This window comes from Calidris pugnax, unplaced genomic scaffold (genome assembly GCF_001431845.1).
Source record: "Calidris pugnax isolate Ruff unplaced genomic scaffold, ASM143184v1 scaffold24, whole genome shotgun sequence".
In the NCBI taxonomy this organism is placed as follows: domain Eukaryota; kingdom Metazoa; phylum Chordata; class Aves; order Charadriiformes; family Scolopacidae; genus Calidris; species Calidris pugnax.
This window is the reverse complement of record NW_015090922.1, coordinates 24,947,517-24,962,508: the sequence shown is the minus strand read 5'-3', so window position 1 is coordinate 24,962,508 and position 14,992 is coordinate 24,947,517. Positions and strand designations below refer to the sequence as shown.

Genomic DNA, 14,992 nt, shown 5'->3' with positions numbered 1-14,992 from the left:
CCCCCTCCCTCCCTCCCTCCCGCCGCGCGGCCGGCGCCGAGCTCCGCAGGCACCTTGGGGCGAGCGGGCAGCCAGAAAGGACCCCGCCGCACTTCCGCTTGCGTCATCAGACAGCGGCGGCAGAGGGCGCCCTCTCCACTGCCTGCGGGGGAAGCCGGCCGCCCTCCAGGGCGCACGCGCCAGCGGGCCGGGTCCCGCTTCCCGCCGCTGCCTCGCGCTGCCTCAGGCACCGCGCGCGCCGGGTCTCCCTCACCCAGAATCGCAGAAAGGTTAGAGCTGGAAGGGACCGTAAAGATCATCGAGTTCCAACCCCTCTGCCATGGGCAGGGACACCTCCACCACAGCAGGTTGCTCAAGGCCCCGTCCAGCCTGGTCTTGAACACCTCCAGGGATGGGGCAGCCACAGCTTCTCTAGGCAACCTGTTCCAGTGCCTCACCACCCTCACAGGAAAGAGCTTCTTCCTCATATTTCATCTAAATTTCCCCTCTTTCGGTTTAAAACCATTACCCCTCATCCTATCGCTAAATTCCCCGATACGGAGTCCCTCCCCATCTCTCCTGTAGGCCCCCTTCAGGTTCTAGGAGGCTGCCATAAGGTCTCCCCGGAGTCTTCTCTTCTCCAGCTGAACAACCCCAGCTCTCTCAGCCTGTCTTTCCAGAAGGGGAGCTGCAGCCCTCTGATCATCTTCACAGCCCTTCTCTCCAACAGGTCCACCTCCTTCTTATGATGGGGGCCCCAGAGCTGGAGGCAGCACTCCAGGTGGGGTCTCAGCAGAGTGGAGAAGAGGAGCAGAATCACCTCCCTCAACCTGCTGGCCAGGCTTCGTTTGATGCAGAGCAGCATACAGCTGCACTCTTGTAAACAGCAGCTTAACAGTTAAAAAAACCCACCAACTATCGAGGTAATGATACGCATCATGACAGACCAAGCCTGCAGACAAGCCACCCCTTCTGTAGACATTTTGAGTAATTCCACACCACTCCAGAAGAAAGAATTGCGTCAACCTCCGCAGCAGGGCTTCAGCCAGATGAGATCCAGCCCTGGAACACGGAAACAAACACGGACAGCATCGGCACCGCCAGCGGGGTACAGGCATGCACCTCGTCCTGCCTCCAGTAGAAGCCAAACACTCTGGAGCAAACACTGAGAACAACTACAGCTGTATTAGCAAACAAAATTTATGACAGAAAACTCTTATATACATCAATCTTTATAAGAATAATTAACGCTGTTATACGTTTGATTTTTATCAAAAGACTTTTTGTTTTTCCCAGCTTTATTTCTGGGAATAGTTTTTAGTCTTTTTGGTTTGGTGTTCTTCTTTAACGGGTTTGCTTTTTCACCAACAAATGAATCATTTGTGCACCTCTTGGTTTTTAGTGTGGGAGCAGCTCTGTCCTTAGGAGCACGAGGCTGACTGTGACTTTTCTGTGGTGCTTTCCACTTCTCTCCACACCGCTTCACTCGTATTTTTCTTCCCATCAGAACAGAGTCGTTGAGTTTCAGAGCAAGATGTACAGCATCCGTATTCTACAAGAACAGACATTCAGTTTAAAAGCAGCGTTACTTCCAACTGATTGCTTTCAAATAAATAGTTGCTTTTCTTCAATTTTTGGAAGCAAGATATTACGACAAGGAGTGCTCAAACCGCTCTATTTATTGAATGACACAACATCTCTGCTCAGAAATGTCGGCACACCCCCACCACCCACGCACTGAGGCACAGAACTTGAACATGGGCTATAAAACAGCTTATGTGAGACATGAAAGACAGGCAGAGAGATGAAGGAGAAAATGGAAAAAAGAAATTATTGGGCTGCAGGAAACAAACTAAGGAAGATGAGGCTGGGAGACTGCCATGAGAAAGCAAGCTGTACTGAACCTGAAACAGGGAACTCTGCAGGAAAGAATTCCACTCATATTTTGACTCATAAGAAAAGGGAGGACATTGCAGTTATACCAAGCAAATTCATCTGTCCCTCCTTTAAGTCTCCCCCTTAAAGTTAGTGTCTTTCACCTCCATGTTTTATAGCTTTTCTTCATATCTGCTTCCACAGAACTGGTCTTCCAAGCTGCTTTTAACATACACAACAACGCTACCATTTAATGTCTTACACAAATAAGAAAAAACTACTAAAATTTAAAAAAAAATTAGAAGCTATGAAGGCAAATCTCAATTCAGATTTTGAAGACTTCCCAGTGTCCTGAAGCACGCCATTCATACGTACCTCGAAGAGAACGTAGCCGAAGCCTTTACCCAAGCCAGTCCTCCTGTCTCTCACAATGCGCACTGCTACTACATCTCCACAGACAGAAAAGTGTTCTCGCACAGAGTCATCGCTGATGTCTACAGGTAAGCACAATGCTTCAGTCAGACACAGCCTTAGAAGCCTGGCCCAAATACAAATGTTTTATATTTGCCATAGTCAGGTACACAAACATATGTATTTAAATATATAAATATAGATATATTAGTAGTTCAGAAAAATTTCAGCAAGTTAGTCCTTTATAAAGTCTGCATTATTATTTACTTCAACAGTCACCAATTCCCTAGCTTTGAAGAGCACACCATAAATCACAAAGCAGCATAAAGGCAAATACCAAAATAAATTTTTCAAATAATTTCATTTATGATTTGATCATAGTGGAAATTAAGATTACTGCTACATTTTTGTAGCTCCTCCTTATACCAGAATCTCTTTCCAAGAATTAACGGTGATGATAATGAGCTGGAGCTGGCAGTTCTTGAAGTCTAGTACTCATTGGCTGAACACTGAATTTTAGCTGAATGGGGCAGAAAGGACTTAGCGTTTCCAACCACAGTTGCTACTCAATTACTCTGATAACAGCTGGGCCTGTGAAGCTTTGTCAGTCTCACACCTATGCCAACAGACAAGTGTGATGTACCAACACCAAAATACAGGCTATTCTCTTCTCTGTAAAGGTAAGCCTCATACTATGGTTCATCCCTGGAGACCGGGTATAATGTGCTAAGAGGGGGAAGCTGAATTTAATAGTACAGGTTTAATTACAGCAGTAGGACTTAGAAGTGCTGAGGAAGGTTCCAGCTGCTGAAGTGATTTTCAGAGCACAGCAAATGTCCAAACTGCTTTTTCCATAGGATCCACAGACAATGTACAGTACTGACACAAGCCCTACACCACAGGCATTGGTAACATCACCTCAACCAGGTTTGTCACCCACCCAGGTTTTTCAGACAGGTCAAGCTTTAGGCTGAAGTCTAAAGCCTGTTTGTTTCAGCATTGCTGTCAGCAGTCCCTGACAGCGGCTCTGCATCAGGCCACAGGCACAGGCCGTGCCTCCATCCTGCCCATCTGCGCATCCACACCACCACCCCCATGCAAGATGCTCATCCCAAGGACCCCGATTCCATTAACACCCTCACACAGACCACACCTGATGGCGATCCCTGCATCTACTCAGAAGCAGATGAATATTCATCAAGCACTGACCTCAGCCATACAGTCAGCACCTCCACACGGGTAACAACTGGTCGCCAATAGCACTCACCCTGTGGCTCACAGACAGCATCAAGATGTGAAGCCACCACTTTGTATCGCTTGGAAGTGGTCCACAAGCAGGTACCAGTACACATTTAACAGCTTAGAAAGCTACAGCCTATGCAATTTAGTCATATTTACTTAAAAAACTCCAAGTGACAACAAGAACTAAAAGTACTTGCAGTTCTAGCTACAACAAGCAATTAATCTGCTGAACCTGCCAAAAACTCACAACCCCTCTTGGTGTTTCAGTTAAAAGGTAAAAGTGCTATTTAAAAAATGAATTCCAGCAAGATATTTAGCTACCTAAACATGCTATCCTAAACATCAATAAATAAAAAAAACCCGAATGTCAACATATTCCATAAATATTAAGTAAGGATGCATAACAATCCATTTTAGACTTACCATACGAGAGGTTTCCCAAGAATACAGATCGCTTATTGTCATGCTAAACAAGAGACACAACACAGTGTTATTTGTTACAGAAACAAACAAACAAAACCAGAAAAGGGGTTTTCTAGTCACACATCTTACTTACCGAGCTGGTTTTTGATGCAATGTCAACCCTGATGTGAAATCCACTAGCAAATTCTCTTCCATTTCTTTTGTAGCCAAAAGCAAAAAGTTTTAAAAACAAAATGAGTGTTATTTAATTTACAATGTCACTGCTTGGTGTTATTCCAAAAGCAAGTTTACTCTTTTAAGTTTGAAAAAACATTTTATTCTGCTTCAAGCAAAAGAGAGGGGGTAGTTTAACTTTTAACACTCTGTAAATCTAACAGGGAATGAGGAACAAAACTGAGACTTACTCGTTTAGAGCCTTAATGGCATCACATTCTTTCTTAAAAACAACATAAGCATTAATGAACTTCGCGTTAGGGTGCACCTTGTGCCTGGAACATGAAAGAAACACATGTTGTTTAAATCATTCTGGTGGTGTGCAATGCACAAGCACTTATTGTGAAACACATTTATGCCTCCTCGTTTCGTGCACAGGAACAACTTCACTTCTCCCAAAGGCCGAACTAGACCCTTGTGTCCAAGGGAGTCTCACTGCGCGTCTTACACAATCTGCACAGGCACTCCCATCAACCTTCCTCAACTCATAAATACATCAGAAGGAGTTAAAGACTATTCACGTCTTTGTCAAGAAAACTTACATACACACAAAGATAATTACAGAAGTCAAAGAAACACAAAATTAAAAAGATAATATAGCCAAATATCTAACAACCAGTACTAAAAAATTATTTTTGCCTTGAAAAATAAAGCACAAAATTCACAAGAGGAACCTACTTTATTGCTGCTAACTTTTTGGATAAAACATCTTCTGCTGGAACCTTTAAGATAAAAAAAGCTTTAGTTAAGTGAGCCTGCTGTCAATTTATCTCAAATATTTGTTTTTGAAAACAAAAGAAGAATTCAAACATGTACCATTCCCACCCAAAGCAATGTGGCCAGTACAGTGAGAAAACGATGGAACTGGCTATTCCTAGAGATGATCTAGAAAGACCTCAGAATTAGAGAGCTTGCTTTGACTTCATCTATTGCATTTCTTGTGTTCCAAGACTGCTCTCTTCAACTATTTTACAGAGTACACTGATGTACAATCAACGTATCTTTGCTACTATTATTTAAAAACAGGTAAGTAATACCTCTTGCTAAACGAGCAATAATAAAAACACTATTCTTACAGAGAGAGAAAATACAGCTGTGATAGTATCAACTTCAGCTACAGGAAGAGTAAAACACAATGAAAGGGAAGATGCATTTGTGGTGTTTCTGTGCTAACATCTCCAAGGTTTCTTCTAATGGAAAAAATACACACTGAAATCTGCTTCTGACCCAATGAATACTACCCTATCAGATCAGAAACATAATTAGAGGAAATAACCTACCAAAGACCGGAATCGAATGGATTTAATTTGTCCATACTCTTTAAAAAGAGATCTCAGCTCCTAAACAGAAGATATTACAAATATTCAATACATTTTTGCATCCTGGTGATAAAAAATAATGTTGAATATTTATTAGTAAAATTATTTTTTTTTCCACTATTTTTATTTTACTTATACAAGGTCTGTTAAAGGGCTACTAAAAATATGCAAGTAATTTGTAACTGCTTCTGTGTTTCTTGTAGCAGCTTCTTATTCTACAGATTACCAAAACTGAATTTGTACCCCTTACTAAGAAAGTATAAATTCAACATATTTTATACAACAATCAAAAGTCTTAGCCGCATTTAAAACGCCGAAAAAGAAACTAACCAATTCTGCTAAAGAAACAGCAACTGCATCCACTGCTGCAAAAATCCTAACTCCGGTAAAACTGAAGAGATCGCCTCTAATGGCTTTTGACAATAAGCATTATTTCCTACTTTCCCACAAAGCAGTTTTAATCACAAATACATGTGACCTCTAGCAGAAACATCCCCTCAAATTAAGGGCTGCTATAATTCTTTTAATTCCTTTAGCTGACAGAATCCACTCACATACCTGAACAGTACAGCTGACAGGCAAGTTTCCAACAAACACTGTTCTTCTGTCGACCGTTTCATCAATCACCTGTTTTTTCTTCTGTTGTTTGGCAGTAGTGCCTGTATCTGAATTAACAATGCTTTTGGTGACGGCACGAGAAGCCCCTTCTTTTTGCTTCGCTTTGTTTTGAATCAGTTTTTGCTCCTCCTCTTCATCTGCCCGCTGCAAAGCGCTCTCTCTTAACCAGAAAAAGACAAGCAAATTATAACTGATGAGGAAAAAAACAGCGCTCTTGAGGTTAATGAATTGAAGCCTCCAAATTAAATATTTTAACTTATATTTTAAATACTGTCTAACATAAAATTTCAAACATTATTTTGTTTATTATGCATTAAACAAACACATATGACCATTCCAGAACATGAAAAACTATTTTCTGTCCCCAGGACACTGCAATCGCTCTTTAGTGGGCGCAATAAAGAATTCAGAAGTAAATCATTTGATACCCTCTGACATTGAAGGGCGGGGAGAGATTAGTCGTCGCAGGCTAGAACTCAGGAGAGATTTAACTCTTCCCACTATCCAGGGCACTGACCACAGACAATCCTTTGGGATCTACCAAGCCTCCAGGGAGACCTCATAGCAGCCTACCGATATCTGAACGGAGCCTACAGGAGAGCCAGAGAGGGACTCTTTGTCAGGAAGTGCAGTGACAGGACAAAGGATTTTAAATTGGAAGAGGGGAGATTTAGATTAGGTATTAGGAAGAAATTCTTTGCTGTGAGGGTGGTGAGGCCCTGGAACAGGTTGCCCAGGGAAGCTGTGGATGCCCCATCCCTGGAGATGTTCAAGACCAGGCTGGATGGGGCTTTGAGCAACCTGCTCTGGTGGGAGGTGTCCCTGCCCATGGCAGAGGGGCTGGAACTTGATGATCTTTAAGGTCCCTTCCAACTCTAACCTTTCTGTGATACCTGTATGCTAGCAAATCTCTATCTATCCAAGCTTGCCTAACAGCATGCACATTAAGCAGAGCTGAAGAAGCCTCTGAAAGGAGATCGACACCAAACCAAAAGTCTCACGGGCATGGAAGATGCAACAACAGGCAGTGCCAGAGGAGGGATGTAGCGTTGATACCCTCGAGCTGCAACCAAGCAGACTTTGTTACCCAGACTTCACGGCACAGAGACCAGCTTCTCACCTGCACCGACTGTGCCCTGTCCCAGCCCCACGTGTTTAAGGGAAGGGACAGTGGGGCAGAGCAACTCTGTGTCACAGCAGCAGGTGAGAGCACTGAGGACACCCCCCTCTGCCTGGTGTCCTGCTGAAACCATCCCTGCTCCCCCCACCGCGGCTCGGCTGGATAAAGCCAGACACAGCCAGGAAGCATCACCCCACCCCAGGGACAACCTTGCCTCCAAGCCTACAGCCTCTCCACCTGTGAGCTCTCCCACAGGGGACCTGCACCTCACAGACCTTCAACTTCAAGCAGCTCCAAGCATTTACTACCTTCTGGGGAAAACGACAGAAAACGTTCACAATCTTCTTAACAACAACTTTCCCAAACACACGGTTCAAGAGGAATAGTAGAATAGAACTTTATTGTTTCACTGAACTCATAATCTTCAGATTAATCTAGGCATTATTTCTTTAAAATCTGACTATAAAGAGGTATCGCCTACTCACCTGCTTCCCAGGTTCTTCTGCGCTTTTGAAAGTTCCTTCTTTCTGGGTTTCTTTGCTTTTACAGCAGGCTCCGGTACGACAGGGGAGCTCTGTTCTTCTGACACTTTCTCGACTTCTTCTGTACGCTTTCTTTTCTTGTTTTCCTTTAAGAAAAGAAAAAACACCAAAATTCCAGAAACGCCCTCCAATTGTTTTACACGCTGCCATTGCACCCGCCGCCGCACTTACCCCCGTCACGGCCACCAGCACCGGCGGGGCGGCGGCGGCGCTGAAGAGGCGGGCGAGGGGCGCGGCGGCCGCCCCGCCCGGCCCGAGGCTGTCCGCCACCTGCCCCACCGCGTACCCCTCCTCCGCCGCCGGGCCCCGCGCCTCCCGCCGCTCCGCCGCCCGCCGCCGGCTCCCCATGGCTGCTCCGGGGCTGAGGGGGAACGGACGCGTGGGGGGCGCGTCACTTCCGGGGGCGGGCGCTGCTCCGGCGGGCCCGGTCGCAGCGTGAAACGTCATTAAAAACATACAACGTCATCTGTGGCTGTTACACGCTGCATTAGGAGACGGGAGAGGGGAAGTCGTCTCCTTTATTTTCCGCACACCCCCGGCTGCAGGCCCGCAGCGCTCGGCTCTGCCCGGGTCGGTTCTGTGGTGGCCTCTGTCCGCTCCCGCTGGTTCTATCTGGAGGCACCGAAGCGTTTGGGGCACCTCAGGTGCTTAAAAAACAACCCCGCTGTTGTCTACAGAGAAAAAATAACTTCCTGTGCCCCACGTGGCTGTGGGAGCGCTCCTTACAGCCACTTCTCCACCTGAATCCATCTCCGCCATTGCTGCCCAGCTCGCAGCCGGGATGAAGTTTAAACAAAACACCCGACCAAACAAAAAAACCCAACCTCCTAAGCCCCAGCCAAACTCTGTGCAGGATGTCCTCCTTCTCGAGCACAGAAACCATCAAGAAAAAGTCTGGCCTGTGCCCGGCAGTGCTGCTGCTAGAAGGCTGGCCCAAAGTCCACGTGAAGGAGCTGTCTCAAGGTCCACCCCACTGACGTGTGGGACACCAGGGTGGTTGGCCTCACGCCCAAGCTCAGGGGCAGCAGGCATCCTCCCAGTGCTCCCGCAGCCCCTTCTGTAGCGGCTCACCTTGAGACAAACCTGGGAAAGGGTTAAAAAAATGCAGGGGGTGGAAGGGTGTAAAGAGCTCCAAAGCCAGGCTTGCTGGTGTGAGATGGACTCCTTACAAACAACACTGCGTTACAGGAAGAGTGCAGAGCCTCTTAACTGTAGAGTTAAGCAGTCATTGCTTAAACCATCTCAAGAAGTTCTTAAGACAACCAAAGGGACCATCCCAAAGCATCACTTGGGCAGCCAGTTTCCTTCTGGATTGTTTCAGCTGTACCTGGGATGCACAGCAGGCTTTGAAAGCGTGTACGGATTTTCCTTATGGAAAACCCCTAAAACCCAGTACTTCTGTGGGCATGCAAGGACTGTAGCCTGGAGGACAGCAAAAGGAGGAACCAGTCGTCTCTCTTCCCCCAGTTTCACTCAACAGCCAGTAGAATTAAGTTCTCTGGATCATCTTGTTGCTGCAGATAACATGGATAGGGCTGGATAACTGATACAACTGGAAACGACCCTTTTTTGGTTGTGTTAATTCTCAAACATCATTTTCCAACCCAGGCCCCAGTGCAGCTCATACCTCAGGAAGTTTGATCTGTTACTAACTCTCTGAAATTAGACACCTAATTGGGATCTCCTTTTAGACCAGCCTGTCCAGAATGTAATCTCAAGCACTAGATGGTGTGATAGTAACTAGAAAGGCACAGAAAATTAGCAGGCACTTAAAGGCTGAAGCAAATATGAACAGTTCTCCTGTTGTAACATTTTATGCACTTTTTGAACTGCCAGCATTAGCAATTTTGTTGGTACTGGTGTCCAACTGAAGGCAAAACAAGTAATCCAGCTCTGGAAGAAAGACAAAGCATTACTCTTGACACATGCCCCAGGCATCACGTGTCTGGCCTTCTAGATGCTGGGAAAGTTAGGGACTCTCACTGGGGGTCAGCCCAAGAGAAGACACAAATCCTAGAACTGGCAGGTGGCTGCTGCACTGCTTATATTGGCTTCTCCCATCTACCTTCACACAACAGAGCAGTTGTGTAGGCGACACGGGTGGGGAAGAACAGGCTGAACCACCAAAATACATCAAAAACTACACTGGACAAGTGTTCAGCTGATTTCATGGACAGGCAATTACCAAAGCTCAAGAGAAGGGACGCAGCCTCTAGAAACTCTGCCAGAGAGTGAGTTTGAGCCCTGAGGTGACAGGGAAACTTCACAGTATGATGGAAAGGACACAGTAACAAGTACAGAAGCATTGGTGGAGACTGTAAAAAACAGGAGTCGGGAGCAATGCAGAGAGCCTTCAAGCAGGGCATGCCTTCTCTCAGCATGTGTGGGTAGTCTACACTCTCAGCTGGTCTCAACACCATCAGACACGAGACATGCAAAACTGAATCAATCGCTCAGCCACGGCATAAAGGATCAAGGAGGGGTGGTTTGTCTCGCTTTGCCTTTCAGCTCATGGTCCCAGCAGGCACCCCGGAGTAGGAGCACAGCCCAGCGACCACTGCTGCTGGGAAACCTTCTCAGCTGCAAGCAGAGTGTGATGCCCAGCAGGGCACACACCCACGTTTAAAGCTGTGTTACAGTATGTAACCTGAAAAGCAGCTCAGATTAGACTCACTGGAACATGGGATAAAAAAATTGCTTGGCTAACAGTTTGCCAATGGTACCTTCCTTTGTAACCACTGGGACACAAGTAACTGGAATCTGGAGACCACCATTTACAGACACACCTCACAGGAGAGGTGCAATATAAAAAAATCCAGAAGAGATTAGTCATCAAACTGCATGAGAAGTACAACAAAAAGTAAATAATCTGCATTAAAGAGCAGCAAAAATTGAGCAAAAACTCAATTGGAAAGTGAGGAGGGGACTAATGATCCCTGTTTTAAACAAGTAAACAAACAAATCCTCTCATAGAACATGAGTCAACAATTGTCACTTCAAAGCAAAAATGTTGGCAGTAAAACCGAGAGCTGATCAAGAGCTATTAGTGAGTGGAGAGCCGAATTTGCTCTTGTTCACCCAGATGTAGTTCTCAGTTAAATCAATACCAGTCACTCCTACTGAGACTGAAAGGCAGAGCTGAACTATTACGACTGATTCTCCTTAAACATATGTAAATATACTCTGAGTAGCTGCACTGAAATTATTAAAATTACTCCTGTCAGTCTCAGATCCCTGGTAATTATTAATACAGTCAATGTTTCCAAAGCTTATAATCATTTGTTATCAACCAGTCTCATCAGTAAACTGTCATTTTGCAGCTGTAACTGCAAAAGTTGGTAAGTATTTTGGTAAACTGAACTACAGCCAGGCATCACGTCAGCGGATAACACTAAAGTTTTATTCCAGTTTCACTCCCACTGATTCTGAACCTGAGGCAGTCGATACCAGAAGGCAGCAAGTATCTTCGGCCGCTTGCTTCTGCGTTTTCAAACTACCTGAATTAATGTGAATCAAAATTCATCTTTTTTTCAACCGGCGTTGCCTTAATGATCTCAATGGGTCAAGCTTTCTCATTTTGCTGAAAAAGAGGATGAATTTGAATTAATCACTACGAGGAAAATTAGGCCAATGTACCTGCTCTAGCTTATCTTAATGTGCCTATTACACCATATCAAAGATCACTTGCTAAACTGATTCTGCAGCTTGATGTCATTTTAATGAACACGGTATGGTTGCTTAATTAAACTGTTAGAAACAAAATCAGGGATTCACAAACTATGGCATTTTATTTCAGAGGCCTTTGCTTACATTTGTACAATATATTACATAATTCTCCATTTTCTGCAGAACCTAATATATATTTTATAGCTTTTTTCTATAAGCTTTTCCTTCAATGTTTGTCAACAAATTTTTACAGTCCTGTACAATTCTGAATACTTTGAAACCATTTTCAATAAAATCAGTTAACCTTAAGCACACACTACGAAGACTGAAAATGCTTTTCTTAGAAAAGTCAAATGTAAAGGATTCTGACACTCTAGCATCTACAAACAAAATGCTTTGAATTCTTACATGTTGTATTGCCAGAAAACAAAGAAAAACATGCCAGCCCCTATTTCCCCAGGCAAAAGAAGTACACAGAACTACAATTAAAACAGTAAAACAATCTGTACAATAAAGTACTGTGTATTAACAGTGCCAGGTATTAAATAGCTTGAATGAACACTTCCGCAATATACAAATGTCTTACAAAGGTATATAATTAACAGGAGAGAGCTTGGGATCCATACAACATAAAATCAATACAAGTGAAAACAGTTTGAAGTTGGTTTTGGAATTTGTACAAGGCATTTAAAAAATTAAATGTCTACCACTCAGCTAGCTATTTATTTTAAAAACGACTACCCTTTTGTGGCAGTGTTCATATCAGCAACCACAAATTATAACCTCACACCTTACTCCGTCTTGAATTCCTCTCCTTGAAGCTCGTAATAAAATAAGCATTACAAATGAAATATTTGTTGCTTTAAGGGAAAAGAAACATTTACAAGAAAACACAAAAATATAACTGTTATAATCCATTATGAATAAATATACACTTTAAACTGGCTAAATACAATCTTTATACATTAAGATTTAATACAGTTTGTTAGCCATTTTCTTTCTTTTTCATAATGTATTTTATCAAAATTAAAAAAAAAATACTGTTTTATAGAAAAATGGCAAAGTACAGTAGTTTCATTCCAATTAATGGGTTCTTAAAACCCAGAGTAACCTATTTAAGCCTAATTCAAACCTGTAAACATTAGTCAGTCTTTTTTTGTTTTTTAAAGGAATCCTTGTATTTGGTTATCAGGACTGATGTCAAACATCCTACTCACTGCAGGTTTTGAATTGAATACATGTGCTTGACGTATACAATTGAAGCCACTATAAGGTGACTTAGCAGTTAAAAAACAATTAGCTTGTACAAATGAAAATAGGTTCAATATTTGTCATAAATAAATGGAAAAATATCAAATGTTCCAGCTTTAACAAAATACCAGGGAATACAGTAAGCCTTACCACATTTACTTAGATCAACCCAACGACTATATGCTTATTGTACTGTCTCTACAGGCAGTGAACAGCCTCCGTTTGCCACAGTGGGAGGCCTTCGAGTCACTAGACTTACAATTCCCAGACAAGTTGGAAACAATTATTGCTTGAGGAAAAGCAGTTTGTTGTACTTTTTCTTCATAAAAGTGCACTTAAGTGCAAAGTTAGCTTGTCAAGAAACAACTTTAAATACAAAATAGTGCTTGTCTGAATTTTGTGCCACTGTGCAGTATAAAAAAAAAAAAAAAGAAAACAAAAAGAGTGGCCCTCAGCAGCCATTAAGTGCAAAGTGCTTTGGCAAGTCCTGCTGTCACCTGCACTCAACTGACATTCCATTCTGTGATGAACTTGACATAGATGGTTCTGCTAAAGTTAACATAACTGCAGCCGTAATGGAACTAGAGGAAGGTGATGAGGAGGAAGATGATGTAGTAGCAGCACCTGCACAGGAAGAGAAAAACACAGGTTATAAAATTTACAAATTAAGCAATAAAGATGTTTCCCCATTCAGAAACTAATACCTAGTAATTAAGAGAAAAAAAAAAACCAACCCTCCATTCCCTAGTTTTTGTGGGCAATACTCCCAAGAGTCAGCTTTGGCCCTGTGTGAGACAGCACTGCTCCCTGCAGCCCTGGTCCAAAGGGCCCAGCCAGAGGACACCAGGGCTCATTCCTGACCCGCAAACACAGTCACCTCCTCCCCTTCTTTCCTGTGGGAATCGGCACGGGCAGGGCTTTGCCCCAGCACCAAATCTGCACATACGCCATGCTCTGGCAACCAGGCGACTGCAGTGTGATGGCTGTAGACATGAAATCTTACTACATGTGGCATTTCAGTCTTTCTTCTTATCCTCAGTGAACTCTTAAATATGCAAATACACAGATGTGGAGAAAATAATCCTTTTAATGCTGCTAGAAGCAGGCCCACTAGAACTTTCCCTATAGCAATAGGCAAATCAGCTTCAGGGAAATGAGAGATTTAATTGATGGTCTCCCTTGATCTCATAAAATAAATCACTTATCTTAAGGGGAAAGCACTAACTAGATACACAAGCAATACTACAGTAAATTATTGTGTAACTTGAAGAAAAGGTATGTTATTAATAACCTTAGATACTTTGTTCACTGCTCAGAAGTTTATTTTTCTGTATAAAGTAGTTCTGCCTAAACAGAATTAAAAGGATTGCATGCCTTTTTAATGGTTTTCCCCTTACATAGTTAATGGATATGTGAACCCTACCTTCTAAAGCTCATAATTGTATGCAGAGATTTTTAAAACAAACAAACAAACTCACACTCCTAATGGCACACATCTCTGAAAATTATCCAGTTCTTAACACTTTAATAACATGACATGCAATTTAGCCCTCTAATTAGTTCCCAGCACTTACTTTCCCGCTCTTTTTTCTTTAAGCGCTTTCTTCTTCGGTCAATGGAAGCCACCTCAGATTTCAAGGACAGGTAATGTTTCCTGATTTCCTGCAATTTTTCTTGGAGAATTGTTATGCGCTCGGCGCTAGTCAAATTTTCCAAGTCAGCTGCAAGTTAAACAACCTCTGTTAATTATTGTATCGCAGCATTTCCCAAAACTTTTGAAGTTCAGTGAAGTGGGAAGTACTCCAATCTTTGTGATGTGCTGTGAGGTAGCAAACAGCAAAGCCAAGAAACACAGCAACAGCAGCTGCTGTTTATTATCACAAACTTTGTTCATTTTTATTATTTTTTAAAAGATACCACCATAGATAAACTTTTTTTTTTGGTCCTGGTTTCAGCCAGGAAAAGAGTTAATTTTCTTTCTAGTGATTGCTGAGACAGGAATGTCAACAATGCATATTGTTTTAGTTGTCACTAAGCTATGTTTATACTTCTCAAGGACTCTTCTCAGCTTCCCCTAGAGGCTGAGAAGGAACTTAGAACAAGGGCATGGCCAGAGGAATGTTCCCTACCACAGACACTATGCTCAGTGTATGAACAGGGGCTGGGTGAGGCAGGGGTGTGATCTGTGATTCACTGGAAAGGGACAGTGACCTGTGTCATTATTATTATTGCTATTTTCCATTTCTGTTATTCTTTTAAACTGTCTTTATCTCAATCCATGAGCTTTTCTTCTTCTCCCTTTCCCCTCTTCTCCCTACTCCCTTCTTAGGAGA

At 43.2% G+C, this 14,992-nt stretch overlaps 2 protein-coding genes across 2 annotated transcripts in view; both read right to left on the bottom strand.

The window, feature by feature from the left end:
- Positions 1-1,145: 1,145 nt before the first annotated feature.
- Positions 1,146-8,090, bottom strand: RBM34 (RNA binding motif protein 34). Its single transcript, XM_014950487.1, has 10 exons — positions 7,914-8,090; positions 7,686-7,828; positions 6,021-6,240; positions 5,424-5,483; positions 4,822-4,865; positions 4,335-4,418; positions 4,064-4,127; positions 3,931-3,973; positions 2,230-2,348; positions 1,146-1,531 (listed from the first exon to the last, which is right to left on the bottom strand). The coding sequence occupies exons 1-10, from the start codon at positions 8,088-8,090 to the stop codon at positions 1,205-1,207; spliced, it is 1,281 nt and encodes a 426-aa protein (XP_014805973.1). The 3' UTR covers positions 1,146-1,204.
- Positions 8,091-11,504: 3,414 nt separating this feature from the next.
- Positions 11,505-14,992, bottom strand: part of ARID4B (AT-rich interaction domain 4B) — an 88,290-nt gene continuing 84,802 nt past the window's right edge. Inside the window, exons 22-23 of the mRNA XM_014951025.1 lie at positions 14,234-14,380; positions 11,505-13,283 (exon numbers count right to left, since the gene is read on the bottom strand). Of these exons, the coding sequence (XP_014806511.1) occupies positions 13,153-13,283; positions 14,234-14,380 (278 nt within the window). The 3' untranslated portion in view covers positions 11,505-13,152. The remainder of the gene's footprint in view (positions 13,284-14,233; positions 14,381-14,992) is intronic.